Source organism: Otolemur garnettii, unplaced genomic scaffold (genome assembly GCF_000181295.1).
Source record: "Otolemur garnettii isolate 467f Iridium unplaced genomic scaffold, OtoGar3 scaffold00087, whole genome shotgun sequence".
NCBI classification, from domain to species: Eukaryota; Metazoa; Chordata; class Mammalia; order Primates; family Galagidae; genus Otolemur; species Otolemur garnettii.
Genome location: NW_003852482.1, coordinates 1826027 through 1840120, shown reverse-complemented (window position 1 = coordinate 1840120; position 14094 = coordinate 1826027). Strand labels below are relative to the sequence as shown.

General features: G+C 56.4%; 1 protein-coding gene across 3 annotated transcripts; it reads left to right on the top strand.

Annotated features, from left to right (window-relative positions):
• The first annotated feature begins 10216 nt into the window (after positions 1-10216).
• Positions 10217-14094, top strand: TMEM250 (transmembrane protein 250). 3 transcript variants are annotated; one of them, XM_023516211.1, is made up of 2 exons: positions 10217-10631; positions 11775-14094. In XM_023516211.1, the coding sequence occupies exon 2, from the start codon at positions 11896-11898 to the stop codon at positions 12313-12315; it is 420 nt and encodes a 139-aa protein (XP_023371979.1). In that variant the 5' UTR covers positions 10217-10631; positions 11775-11895; the 3' UTR covers positions 12316-14094. The 3 variants fall into 3 exon arrangements, with proteins under 3 accessions (XP_023371979.1, XP_003794887.1, XP_012663630.1); XM_003794839.3 differs by having other exon boundaries at positions 10548-10668; XM_012808176.2 differs by lacking the exon at positions 10217-10631 and adding an exon at positions 10676-11114.

Here is a 14094-nt window from a genome sequence, read left to right as displayed (position 1 = left end):
TGCAGAGCTTCCATCCCCCAGCAGCCACAGCCACGTCCACTGCAGAGCTTCCATCCCCCAGCAGCCACAGCCACGTCCACTGCAGAGCTTCCATCCCCCAGCAGCCACGTCCACGTCCACCGCAGAGCTTCCATCCCCCAGCAGCCACGGCCACGTCCACCATAGAGTTTCCATACCCCAGCAGCCACAGCCATGTCCACCACAGAGCTTCCATCCCCCAGCAGTCACATCCATGTCCACCACAGAGCTTCCATCCCCCAGCAGCCACGGCCATGTCCACCACAGAGCTTCCATCCCACAGCAGCCATGGCCACCACAGAGCTTCCATCTCCCAGTAGCCACAGCCATGTCCACCACAGAGCTTCCATTCTCCTGACTCCCCTTCCCCACCAGAGCCCCAGCACCTTCCTTTCTCTGTGGACTTCCTCAGAGGAGCAGGACCACCCAGATGTGCTGCTAGGATGCTGCTTTTGCTCCGCCTGGTGTCTTTGAGGCCCACCCATCTTTGACCTCATCATAAAGAACTTGGTGCTTCTGTCGGCTATGCCTCTGCCCAGGCAACTTCCTTGCCATTGCACCTGCTGCTGGGCCACCCATGCCCAGCCAAGGTGCTCCCAGTGAGCAACCCTGAGGTGCACCAATGTCTCCCTTCCAGGGACAGCACCTTCCCAGCTTCCAGGAATGTCCCCACTGGGACTGGGTGGCATCTCTGGGAGGGGGGTCCTGAAGGTCCTGGGGACCTCAGCATGGGCCTCTCTACTACTTGCATTGGGAATGGCTGATGAGAGATTCCCTTGGTAGAAAACAGCCTGGCTGGTTCCAAGGCTGGGCAAGGAGACCAAGGCTGTCCCCAGCAAGGGCTCATGAGGGTGGCAATGGGGGGACCTCGGCTGATGTGCACATATGCAGGTGTGCATATGCCTCACCTTGCTGGGGCATATGTCAGGAACCAGAGAGAGGTCAGCCTTATTGGCAAACTTCCTGGAGAGTCATGTGACCTGTGCGTATGCACAGATTCATGTGCAAGGATGTTCATCACATTATTTGTAGTAACAAAAAATTGGCACCAACTCACACATCCAATCAGAGCCTGGATGCGGGGCTACTCTGTGCCCATTAGACATTGGATGTATGAGGAGTGTTCACAGACATGACCAAGTGTTCTTATATGGGGAGTGAGTGCAGGTGGGCCCTATCAGCCCGGTTTTAATTAAATAAACCAAAGCATAGGCCAAGTGGAGGGCACTGGCCACCTTTCTGGCCATGCACTGGGCCTTGTCCCCTCAGGGGTCCCAGAGGGCAGCTGAGGATTTCACAGAGACTCTCCTCCAGCATCTGTGGAAGGGGCACAAGGGGCCCTGGGATGTCAGAGATGGGGTCCTGAGATACAGGCTTGGACCGCATCAAAGAATGATTCTGCCTGAGCTTGGCTCAGACTTGGGGGACACTAGCCTCCTCTCTGTGCTCCCTGGGCCCCGTTGTCCCTTCTTCATCTGCTAGAATTACACAATAGACAGATTTGGCTCTGGATGAATCAGTCACTAAATTTAACAAGAAGAAACAAAATACCCTCCAAAACTTTGATCCCCCTTTTTTATTTTGAGAATGAGTCTCACTCTGTTACCCTGGGTAGAATGCCGTGGCATCACAGCTCATAGCAACCTCCAACTTTTGGGCTCAAGTGATCCTCTTGCCTCAGCCTCCCACAGTAGCTGGGACTACAGACGGTTGCCACAAAGTCCAGTTATTTTTTCGTTGTTGTAGTTGTCATTGTTTAGTAGGCCCGGGTTGGGTTTGAACCTGTCAGCCCCAGTATCAGTATATGTGGCCAGTGCCCTAACCACTGAGATTCAGGTGCTGAGCCTTAGCTACTTTTTTTTTTTTAGAGGTGAGGTCTCACTGTTGCTTAGGCTGGTCTTGCGATCTACTTGCCTTGGCCTCCCAGAGTGCTTGGATTACAAGCCTGAGCCACGGCATCAGTCCCTTGATCCCATTTTTAAAGCACTGACACTCGTACAAGACTCAGGGTTTCAGTGGGACCATTTACTAGGGTTTGGATGCCCTGTGGGTGAGGTGGACTTCCCCTAAGCAGCTAAGCCCAAGCCCAGTGGGGCTCTGTGTCAGGTGCGGGCCCCACATCCAGGCCACGGGCCCCACGTCCAGCCACCCCTTTGCCAAAAAGGACACAATTCCGATTTAATCAGAGATCTCAGGTAGGAACAGGTGGGCTCCGAAGGGGAGGTGTATGTGGAATGTATTTCGATTCCCCTTGTTCTGGAAAAGACCAGTGGCATCTGGGCTGAAGCTGGTGGATCCAAGCAAAAGCAGAGTGGCTTTCTTCCAGGTTGTCCCAAGTCAGCAGTAGACATGAGGTTAAGTCCTGTGCCAGGCCACCCAAGCCACCTCCATGGCAGACACAGATGGAAGCAGCTTCCCAGGTAGAAAGAGTCCATCTCTGGCCCACCCCCACAGGCCTGCCGACCCTGGCCTGGGTGTCCTGCCTGGCCCCCTGGGTGCAGGTTTCCAAGAATCCATCATTTCCTGGCCCCCAGATTACTCTTGGGCTGATTAAATTAGCAAGTGCAATCACAGTCTGAAGCAAGTTAATTGAGAGAATTTATTTGGGCCTGACAGTTTTATGCATGTTTGATTAAGTATTATAAGGTTTGTTTTTGATTTTGCATAATTTAACTTTAAATCCTGCACTGGGGGGCCCATCAACAATTAACAACGAGAATAAACCTCTTTTAAGATGCATCTATTTATGATTTATTTTTGAATGCAATATCTTCCAGATTATTTTGGTGCTGTTGCCAAAGTGACAAATATGTTTAAAGGAACATTTTGAGCCATCCCATTCACCCCACAAATCTTCCAGAATGTATACAATTCATTAAAAGTTTTGAAAGAAGTACAAGTTAGCATTTATACTGCAACAAGTGACATATAAATGCGTATGTTTGTCTTCCCAGTGTGCCATAAAATACATCTGCCATGAGTTCCTTGGAGCTGTACAAATCGCCCACGCTCTGGGGTAATGATAAACTTAGTCACAAATCTTCACTGCTGTCAACACAAAACTGTTCAATCAACGGTAATATGAGTTGTGTCTTTTGTGAAATTAGCACAGGAGAAAATACAGCCGGGGTCTGGGTCTGGGGAGGTGGGCAACCCTGGGAGGGGTTGACCGCAGGGTGAGCACTGAGCTGGAAGTCCAGTCTCTCCAGCCCCCTCCACAGTCTGGGTCTGGGTGTGAGGACACATCCATTGGGCAGCCAAGTACCAGATGTCCCGGAGAAGACCAGGGCCACCAAGAACAAGGTTCTGAAATCCTGGGGTCCACAAGTGCAGCGAGCCTGCCCCACTCCCCAGTGGCAGCATTTATTGAGCACTTACTTGCCTGGCCTCAGCTGAGTACCTTGCATCATCAAATCTTCATCAGCAGCCTCCCCCTGAGGGTGAGCTGCTCAGCTCACAGATAAAGATGTGAACTCAGGGAGGCTTAAGGGGTTTACTCAAACATGGGGCCATCCTGCAGCCTAGGGATGTGGGAGGAGATGCTTCTCAATTAGAGCAAATCTGTCACCTATAATCTAAAATCCAGAGGCCCTGACAGCCCCTGATGCCACCCACAAGGCCCAAAGTTGTGGACCTATGCCCACCTCTCCAGCATCTGGCACTGGGGCAGACAGCTGGGCTTTGCTCCTGCATGAACAGGTTGCCAGGTGCCCGGGGACAGGGCTGTTCTGGGCAAGCTGAATGTCTGTGGGCGCCACCAGGCCATGCCAGGCTGAGGCAGGCAACCCTCTAAAGCCTGGCCTCCATTCTTATTGCCCAGCACAAGCCAGGCACTTTAACCAACCAACCAGCTGCCTGAACACCCAATGCCCGTGGGATGCCATTGTGCCTGCCACGTACAGGCCTGAGGAACAGGGCAGAAAACAGACAGGGTCAGAACCCAGGCAGCTCTGATGGCAAAAGCACACAGCAGCCAGGCTGGGAGACACCTGGAGAGGACTAGCCACATGGTCACTGCAAGGAGGGTGGGAGGCCAGACCTGGGCCAGCAGAGGACCTTTGCTGGTGTCTGTCTCTGTTGGGCTCCTCAGAAGTCTTCTGAAGATAACCTTGGGGAGACTTTTTGCTTTTTCCAGGTCAGCAAGGCACAGAGCCCTGGTCTGAGTCTCCACCCCCCACCTTACTACCAAGAGACACTGAACAAATTACTGCACCACCACCACCACCCTGGAGCCCTTTGCCAGGTCACACACCCTCTATCACCTGTGGATTATTCCTGAATATGACAGCTTAAGATGATGCTAGACACTCGCACAACTTTGCTGCCACAACCAGGCTCCACGTACTGGGGCTTAATCAGCAGGACTTATACACGTGCAGTGCTGGCGGCCGGGCTCTGAGACCAGCAGGTAGTTCTCCTTTCTGACAGGCTTGCAGATGGCATCTCACCCAGTGTCCTTACATGATTGCCCTGTGTATGTGTCCTAATCACCTCTTCTTTAAAGGACACCAGATTGGACTAGGGCTCACCTTCATGACCTCATTTCTCCCTAAATGACCTCTTTAAAGGCCCTCTCTCCAAACACAGTCACACGCTGAGCCCCGTGGAGTCAGAGCTTCAGCCCATGATTTTGGGGGAACATGAATCAAGCCCTAATAATTTCATAGCTCTCCCAGTTCTGTAGGTCAGGAACTAGGGCAGGGCCAAGTGCACAGTCTGGCATAGGGCCTCTCATGAGGTTACAGAAAGTAGTTCCCCAGGGCTGCAGCCCCATGAAGGCCTGGCAGGAGCTGGAGGGTCTGCCTCTGAGTTGGCACTGGTGGTTGGTGGGGAGGGAGGGGGGTCTGGAGGTAGGGTGAGGGGACAACAAGGCTGCTTGAGTGTGATTACAACATGGCAGCTGTCATGCCCTCCTACCCAACAATCTGGGAGAGCCAGACTGAAGCTTCGATGCCTTTCATAACTGAGCTTCGAGAGTCACACCAGCCCTCTGACTCACACTCCTGGCCACGTAGGTCCCCTTACCCAGGGGAGAGGAGCGCTGCGGGTCACTTGGAGGCTGGCTCCCCACAGCTAGCTGAAGCTGAGTGCCTGCTGTGGGACAGTCCCTCTTTGGTGGGCTTCACTTGGGCCAGCAGAGCTAATTCTCATAGGTACCTGGAAGGTCTGTGTGTCATTATCCCCACTTTACAGATAGGGAAACCAAGGTCCCAAGAGATTGAGGCTGTGTCCATGGCCAGGAGACAGGAGCCAGACCAGGCAAGGTGGGCCTGAGGCACACAATCCCAGCCACTCCTCCGCTCAGCCATCCATACATCATACCATCTGTCAGCTATTTTTGTGACCATCTCTGGGCACTTACCTGATCATCCCGAGGGGAGGGGCACCCTGACCAGGTTCACAGGTGTAAAGGAGAAATCAAAGCAGGGGTGGGAGATGCTGTGGTCCTCTGGCAGGGAATGCAGCCACTCAAATGGGCTGGAACACCCTGAGGACCAGTGGGAAAAGGGCCTTTGTAGGATGAGGCACCATGCCACAGGTTGCCAGAACACAGGGTGACAGCTGTGCAGGGTGCCAGATGGCTGTAAGGAGGTGAAGTGGCATATTACTCCACTCAAGCCATTTGGGCACGTAACAGGCCACCCCTAGCTTGGCCACATAAAACAGTGACCATCTTATTGCACTGAAAGGGTCCATGGGGAAGAGCCACACAAGGCTACTCCACTCAAAGGTGACACTGGGGCTGGAACAAGCTCAAGTGGGGACTCCTCTCAAGGCCCAACATAGGCCAGCCTCTGGCACAGCAGCTGCATGCTGATGGGCAGCGTCCAGGAGGCCCAGGCAGAAACAGCCATGTCCTTTGGGCATCTGTCTGGTCTCTCCCCACCCCCACCCCGCAGCCTGTGTCCAGCTCACATGGCCTCTGTGGTCCTGGGCAGCAGGAGCCTCTCCTTGTCAGGTCCCGGAAGCAAAATGGCAGATAAAGTCCTAGGGTGATCTGATCCTTGCCCCCCATCCCAAGTGGATGGACAAAGGGATAGGGTATGGCTTTAAACTGTTGAAAACCCGCGCCCCATTCTGCTGGCTCAACAAGCTCAACACACTCAGCATCTACCCTGAGGGAAGCCAGGCCAAAAGATCCCAGTCCCAACAAATCCTCCAGCACCTGCAGCCCAGCCAGGGGTGCCAGCCCACTGCCTGCACCTTAGAGCAATCCAGTCATTCTGGGCACACCCAGGCTGGCCAAGCTGGGGTCTTGGGGGTCCAGGATGGTCGTGGATTAGCCTGTGAGGCAGCCAGTGATTCCTAGAGAGGAGGCTGACACAGTCAGTGCACAGTCAAGGACAGTACTGTCTGGGGAGCTTCCTGGGTATCTGGCCAGATCACAGGAGAGAAAACAGCGCATAGGGCCCTGGTCAGAGAAGGCTGGGCCAGCAGGGACAGGCCATGGTGAATGGCTATGACACTGGTAGAGGAAGGTAGGCAGAGGGCAGTTGGACCCCCCCCCCGCACTGTCTGGCATACTGAGTGCAGGAAGGGTGGCACACAGATGGAGATGTTACCCAGGGCTGGGACGTCCAAGCTGGGTCCTGAAGGGAAAGTGGGAGCTCAGCAGGCAGAGAGATGGAGGTCAGGAAAAGCTGTGAAGGGGCACAGCAGGGCCCAGGGTAGGCCTGCAGGAGGCTGGGGGAAGAGGGATGGACAGAGGCTGCGGAAGGAACCATGAACATCACCAGCCATGGCAGGATCCCAGCTCAGGAAGTGTGCACCCAGGAGCCACTTTTCACATGTCTCTCCCAGCCCTCCTATGCTGCAAGGCCTCCAATAGCTCTGGAAGCTGGAATCCACCCCCTCTTACCTGGCCCTGGGGCATCCAGCCTCTTCTTCCTCTAGATCCTGACTCCACCAGACCCCCATCATCAGGGCAGTGCTGGGGGCCCCCAAGCATCTCAGTCCCTTCCTCCTAGATGGGGGCAGGTGTGGCTGGTTAGGGTTAAAGCTCAAGTGGTGAGGCAACCTTCAGGGTGTTAGGAGAGGATGGTCGCCCAGAAGGGCAGCCAGGAAAGGGTAACCCAAGTTGTCCTCTGTGTAGGGTACTAGAGGAGTGGCTCAGTCAGAAGGCAACAGAAGGCCAGAATCCGTCACCCTGTACAGTCACCACAGCATGAGTAGAACTAGCAGGATCCCCAAACTCAGATTCAAGGTGGATAGAACTGCCCTGGATCCAAGGCTGCTGAGAAGCTTCCCCACTCCGCTGAACTAAAAGAAACTGGTCAGCGTCAAAATTCTCATTCTCTGGGAAAGGGCAACCCCAGAGCCCTGCCTTACTGCTCTCTCACCCTGAACCCCAAGGGACAGCTAAGCCCTGTAAGCAAAGGGCTGACAGGTCATAGGCAGTGGGGTCACTTGGGAAGCCACACATGCAACTGACCAGTCCCTGGTCATCCCCTCAGACCTGGGGATGACCAGGGACTGGCTGGGTGGACATCTGATCAAGGTTTGGGACTGTTTACTGCAGCCAATGTACCAGGGCAGGAGAAGGGCCTCCTGAGACTAGACCACACAAGCAATTCAGGAAGGGGAACCCACAGGTCCTGTCCCATAGGATGAACACTGTGTGACCTAAAGGACTGGCTAGTGAGCATCCCAGGCTTTCCTGGAGAGATTCTGCCGCATCTATTCCACCTAACATACACCTCTTTTTATTTTTCAAAAACAGCTTCTTTCATCATATTGAAAAAATTACCAGGTAATAGACATGTATGAAAAAGTGAAATTGGGCGGCGTCTGTGGCTCAGTGAGTAGGGCGCCGGCCCTATATACCGAAGGTGGCGGGTTCAAACCCGGCCCTGGCCGAACTGCAACCAAAAGATAGATGGCCGCTGTGGCAGGCGCCTGTAGTCCCAGCTACTCAGGAGGCTGAGGTAAGAGAATCACTTAAGCCCAGAAGTTGAAAGCTGCTGTGAGCTGTGTAATGCCACGGCACTCTACCAAGAACAACAAAGTAAGACTCTGTCTCTACAAAGAAAAAAAAAAAGTGAAATCATCCCTCATCACACCACGTACACACAGCCTCTGCAAACATCCAACTGCTGCCAGGGTGCTACCCAGATGTGCAAAGATGGGCCAATTGTACCTGATCCTGTGAATTGCTTCTGACACAGCATGGAGGCCCCTTCAACAAAGGGGGGGGTCACCCGACCCTAAAGGAACAGGAGCTTCAGGGCTTCTCAGTGACACAGCCCCTTACAAGGGCTCCACCAAGTTTTGTATTTGTAATGTTTTGTTCTTAAGCATGACCCTCTCAAACCACAGAAGCTTCAAGGCCCCACAAAATCTGCATCTGCCTCTGGCCACATGACATCCCCTGGGTCCAGATGTAACCAGCAGCCAATGACAGCTATGGCAGCTGAAGGGCCCAGTCATCAGGACCTTTATTCAGATGACTACACTCACCAAATAACCTCCTTACTCTGATCTACCTGGGAGTATTTTCTGGTAGTAGCTGCCATACTCTTCTGTCATTTGCCCCTTGGCTTGTCCCTGTTACAAGGTGGTGGGCACTTAAGGGTGAAGACGCTGCTCTAATTATGTGTCCTTGGTACCCAGACCAAAGTAGCCACGTGAATGCCTGCAGCCTATGCTTCTCCCAGCAGGTGCAAGGCATGACACATGACACAGCTGGAGCCCAGGCTGGGGGTGTGTAGGACACCAAGGGCCGTGCAGGGCATGGGGAGCATGGGAAACCCACTGAGAAGTGCAACTAGCTCTGCTCTTTCCAAGGCATCGGCCACCTGGTAGACCAGATGTGAAGCAGTGACATGAAGCCCTGCATGCAAAACCCTGAGTGACAGGTGACCCCTGGCTTACCTGCAACCTCATTCAGGCCATGGATATGATCTCTGAGTGCTGGCACCTGGGCACGTGGTGCACTGGAGGGAAGAATCCTCTCTGTTTAGTTGGCTCTAATGGCTCTTAGAACAGAGCAAAGACGAGGCAGTTGGCAAGATGCTTTTATTATCTCAACGTTTAAACATGTGGCTCTGCCTCACAGCCTGTGAGGTGCACAAGTGAGCTCACGCTGTTTGTTTCTCTTGGAAGATGTGCTGATGGCCATGGGGAAAAAAAAGGCTCTTGGCATTGTTACTTACGGATGGACTCTGCTTGTCCAGATGTCCTTCAGATTCCAGCCCAGCCCAGGACAAAGGCGGCTCTGGTCTGGTGGTTGGGGTGTGGCCTCATCACCAGAGCCACCAAGGTTGTCCTGTGTGCTCCCCACCCTGGCTGTTGGGAATGCCACAGAGCCCGCCAGCCCTACTCCAACAGCCGGTGTGCCCAAGTACAGGGCGGCCTATATCCAATGACTGGGGTGGTGTGCAGGAGGGTCCAGCTCCTTTGTTCCATTCTGGACAAGGCTGAAAGGCCGCCCACTTCCTGAACCCCCATCCCCAAGGCTGCCTGATCCTGCCTTCCCCTCCCACCCACTAGCTACACCCCAACAAACTACCATCTGCCAACCTGTCGGGACCAGTAAGGATCATAAGCCGGGTGGGTACCTAGAGAGTGGGATACCCAGCCCCACCCTTCCTTCACTGGAGGCTTCTTGGGACCTTTGAGGGTTGCTGCCAGGCCCGCTTCAGCCCACTGCCGACAGCCCTGACAAACCCACTGTGGCCTTCACTGTTCCTCATCACCTTCCCGCCCTGTCTGCTCCCGGAGATCTGCTGTCTCCCTCCCGGAGGATGCATGGGGTCGGGTAGGGGGGAGGTTCGGACGTCCCTAACTCGGGCGTGCCCTCCCGATCCCCCTCCCAGCTCCCTGAGCCCTGAGCTCTTCCCCCTTAACGCTGCCGCCCTATCCGCCCTGTCCCGGGAGGGGGCAACCAGTGAGCCTTCGCTTTGGGCCTTGAGCAGAACCAGAGCTGCTTCCGGCGCACGCGGACCACCCACCCCCGCCCCGAAAGCGGCTCAGCCGGGTCCCTCCCGCAGCAGGGCTCCGGCTCTCAGACATATCAGGTCCATGGCAGGTAGCGGGTCCAGAGACTACGATCAAAACCTCCGACCCTGAGAGACATTGCAACCTCCCTAGCACCCACCCACAGGGTGCGCCTGCGCGCTGTCCGCTGCGCGCGTGCGCGAAGGAGCTGTCCCAGACGAAAGCGCAGGCCCACTAACTGCGCCGGCTCACTAACTGCTCCTGCGCAGGGCAAGCCGCGGCGCCTTCGGCACTGAAGGGCGGAGCCGTTGCGGGCGGCTCCCAGCTTCCGCACGCACGCACGTCCACACTCGGGAAGCGTCGATTCCCGAACGCTGGGCACGGGCCCTGAGGAGAAGGTGCAGGGAGACGCTCCTGGTACCAGGGGCAGGTGGACGGGGCCCATCCTACGGTGGCCGCCGAGGGACGGCGTACGGCGCCCACGCTGGGCCAAACGCTGTTGACGGCCGCATTCGCGCGCCCCCTCTCCCTACCGGCCCCAGACGGAGACGCGTAAGGCCGGCCCCGCCGGCGCCCCGAGCCACGGCCTTGGCACCATGCGGCCGCTCTGCGCCCGGAGCGCCGAGGGACAGGGGAGCCCGCGGGCCCGGCGCCGGGCTCCGCCGGAGTGCCCCAAGGTCCGGGCCACGGGCTCCGCGGCGGAGAGGGCAGCGGGTGAGCCGCGGGCGGGGCCGTCTCCAGGGCGACGCGGTGCGGGACCCGGAAGTGGCGCCCGGCGGCTGGTGTCTGCGGTGGGCCGAGGGTGGGCAGCGCGTCCCGCTGTGGGCATCTGTGTCCACGCTCCTTGGCGCCGAGCTGCACGGAGGCCGAGCCGAGGGAAAGCCGCCCGGCCCCGGCCGGAGGAGGGGGTGCGGGAGCTGCGGAGGGAGGCCAGCCTCTGCGGTGGGGCACGGAACTCCCTCCTGCTCGGGAGCAGGGCTTGGCGGGCCAGCGCCTGCTGGGCCTCTGCGCCGCGCAAGCTGAAGTCGCCAGGGAGGCAGAGGCGCTTGGCAGCGCTCCTATCCTATTACCAACTTTCTGCGCAGATTTTATGTGCCCTGGACTTTGAATTCATTCCCACCCACAGACTACTTTGGCGAGCTGTAAATGGCGTTTACTAGGTGACAAGAGAGGGCCACTTGCGTTTCTCCCTTTGCGGTCCAATCTGCACGGCACCCCCGCTGGACGGAGCAGAACAGTCTTGGGGTCCAGTAACCAAACCAAGGTCACTCCTAGAGAATGACAACACGAGGCAGGGTTCAGGCCCAGCTCGTGACGTCCAGAGGGCACCCCCTGCAGTCTGGTCTCTCTGGCATTTGTCAAGTTGCTGAAATCATCTTCTGTGCTGGGCACTTTCTGAGTTCAGCTGTGGGCACCCCCTGCCCGGTCTCCATCCTGTGGTGGCTCCTTCCTGGTGCCATTAAAGGGCTTTGGGGCCACTGAAGGGCTTTACCCTGGGTAAAGTTCAGGCTGATGAACAGAGTAGGAGGGTGGGCTGGGGGGTTGGGAGGGAGCTGTCAGTCAGGTCTCTCGCCCCTCCAGGCAGGCCCCTTCCCCCACTGCACTTTGGGTTTTCACAGCTTGTGAGGCTTTGGAAGTAGCCTTGGGAGATTTCTAAACAATAAACCCAGGAGTGCCCACAAATCCTGGTCCTGGACTTTGTTCGCCTGTAAACCTAGGGCTGGTGTTTGTGCCCCTCCCCCACATGCTGGCTGGTTTCCTGGAGAGGGATGCCCTCTGGGTGTGATCAGGATGACCCAGCTTTTGTCCTCTCTCTGCAGGCCAACACCTCCCCCCGGGCTCACCTGTGAGCTCCCAGGCCTAGGTGCCCATGACCCCTATGCTGACCACCGCCTGGACACTGCCAAGGCCACTGTGAGCTCGTGCCACCGCCAGGGCCCAATGCCGGTCATGCCCATTCCCCGGCGGGTCCGCTCATTCCACGGCCCGCACACCACCTGCCTGCACGCGGCCTGTGGGCCCCTGCGTACCTCCCACCTGGCCCGCACCAAGTACAACAATTTCGACGTCTACATTAAGACACGCTGGCTCTATGGCTTCATCCGCTTCCTGCTCTACTTCAGCTGCAGCCTCTTCACAGCAGCACTCTGGGGCGCGCTGGCCGCCCTCTTCTGCCTGCAGTACCTGGGCGTGCGTGTCCTGCTGCGCTTCCAGTTGAAGCTATCGGTGCTGCTGCTGCTGCTGGGCCGCCGGCGTGTGGATTTCCGCCTAGTGAACGAGCTGCTGATCTCCGGCATCCACGTGACCATGCTGCTGGTTGGGGGCCTGGGCTGGTGCTTCATGGTCTTTGTGGACATGTGAGGGTGCTTTCTGTGCTGGCCTGTGGCTGTGTTCTGCTCTGGGTGGGGCAGTAAGGGCCCTTTTCCCCACAGGCAAAGTCTGCAATGCAGGAGTGAGGAGGTGCTGCCCATGCAGGGGGAAGAGCTGAGACTTCTTTGACAGTGACACTGGCACCCTATTCAGGCTGGCTTTCTGCACTGATCCTCCCCATGTGGGGGGCAGTGTCTCCTGTGACCGATCTCTGGTGGCTGCTGCTTGCACTTTTTCAGGTTGTACTAGAGGGTGGCCTGTCTTTCTTGACTGCCTTCATGTGGCCCCCATTCCCCATCCTCCCTACAGGACGTCATCTGGTGGTGACTTCTGGCATGACCAGTAGCTTGGGAGACCCCTGGATATGGAGGGATCTGCCTTCCAGAAGCAAATCTGGAGGGGGACCCTCCTGGCCATACAGTCTCCTTTCTGCGCACCCCTGGTCTTGGCCCCAGCCTCAGGGACAAGGGGGCTTAACTAGCTGCTATACCACACTGCCACCAAGCTGTTCACTCTGCCCTGGGCCACCTGAGTCCTGGCAGAGTCCAAAGACCAGTCTCCTCTCTCACCCTGAGGGGCTGTGTAGGAGGCCACACAGGGGTTCCATCTCGAGGGGACCTTGGCAGGTTCCTAGCTTATGGGCCAGCACCAGGAGCCAGGGAGCCAGCTCCAAGGCAGATTGAGGCAGGGCTGTTGAGAATGTTCAGCTGATGCTGTAAATCTCTTTGAATGTGGATATCTGGGGAGGCAACGCAATTCCTTTTTAACTTTTGGGGAGGAGGCATTGGCCTGCTCTTCAAGAGAGCAGCCAGAATGGAGAAGTGTGTCTCAAGCATCTGGATCAGACATCAGAGCCCTCTATGAGGAGCAGCCCCTGAGAGGGAGCCACAGTTAACACGAACAGATGGTACAGGAGGCCCAAGTGCATGTCCAGTGGAGCACACACTGAAATCCAGTGCAGGTGAAGGGCACTGTGGCCCCTCTGTCTCTCAGTAGTGGTCAAGGCATCTGGGGTGTGAAAAGCCAAAGTAATTGTATGGCCAGGGCTGGTGGGCCTGAGAGGGTCAGAGGGCCCAAGTTTAGGGTGAGTGGACACACCTGGGACCCAGGGCTGTCTTTGACCCACTGCGGCAGAGACAGGCTGTGTGGGAGTGGGGCCCAGTGCAGAGGATGACACAAGCCAACACTTGCTTTACCCCAAATTGTCCTCCCTCTAGGATCAGTGGTAGCCCGGTTGACTCTACCCTGCTAGGTAGACCAGTGGCCAGGTGGTGATTAGGACAGCGTGTGCCACTGGAAAACAGAAAAACCCAAATAAAGTAGAGAAAGCAAAAAATCCTTGGCTGCAGCTGTGCTGTTCAGTTTGTAGCTGGCTTCTGTCCTACAGTCTTCCCACTCAAGATGAGCAGGCCAGCCCTGTGGAAGGCAGCTGCCTCGCTCCCGGGCAGGCTGGCAAGGAGCTTACCCAAGTGGACCCCCTTGCTGCAGAGAATCTTTTGCACTAAATCATTCTGTTTCCTCAAAGAAGCTTTGTTTCTGTTAATTAACTCTTGTTACTCAGAACTACAGAAACCCCCTTGCTGAGGGTAAAGGTGGGTGTGCACGGGGGTGGGTTGATGGGGGTCCCGCTGTGCCGCCTACAGTGTAAGCATGCAGTGCAAGGAGTTGTCGGCCCCTCGCCCGCACTGCACACCCAGCTGCTCTGTGTCTCGGGTGCCTGTGAAGTTCTTTATGAGATGAACTACCTGCATTAAACCTATTTTCTTAATA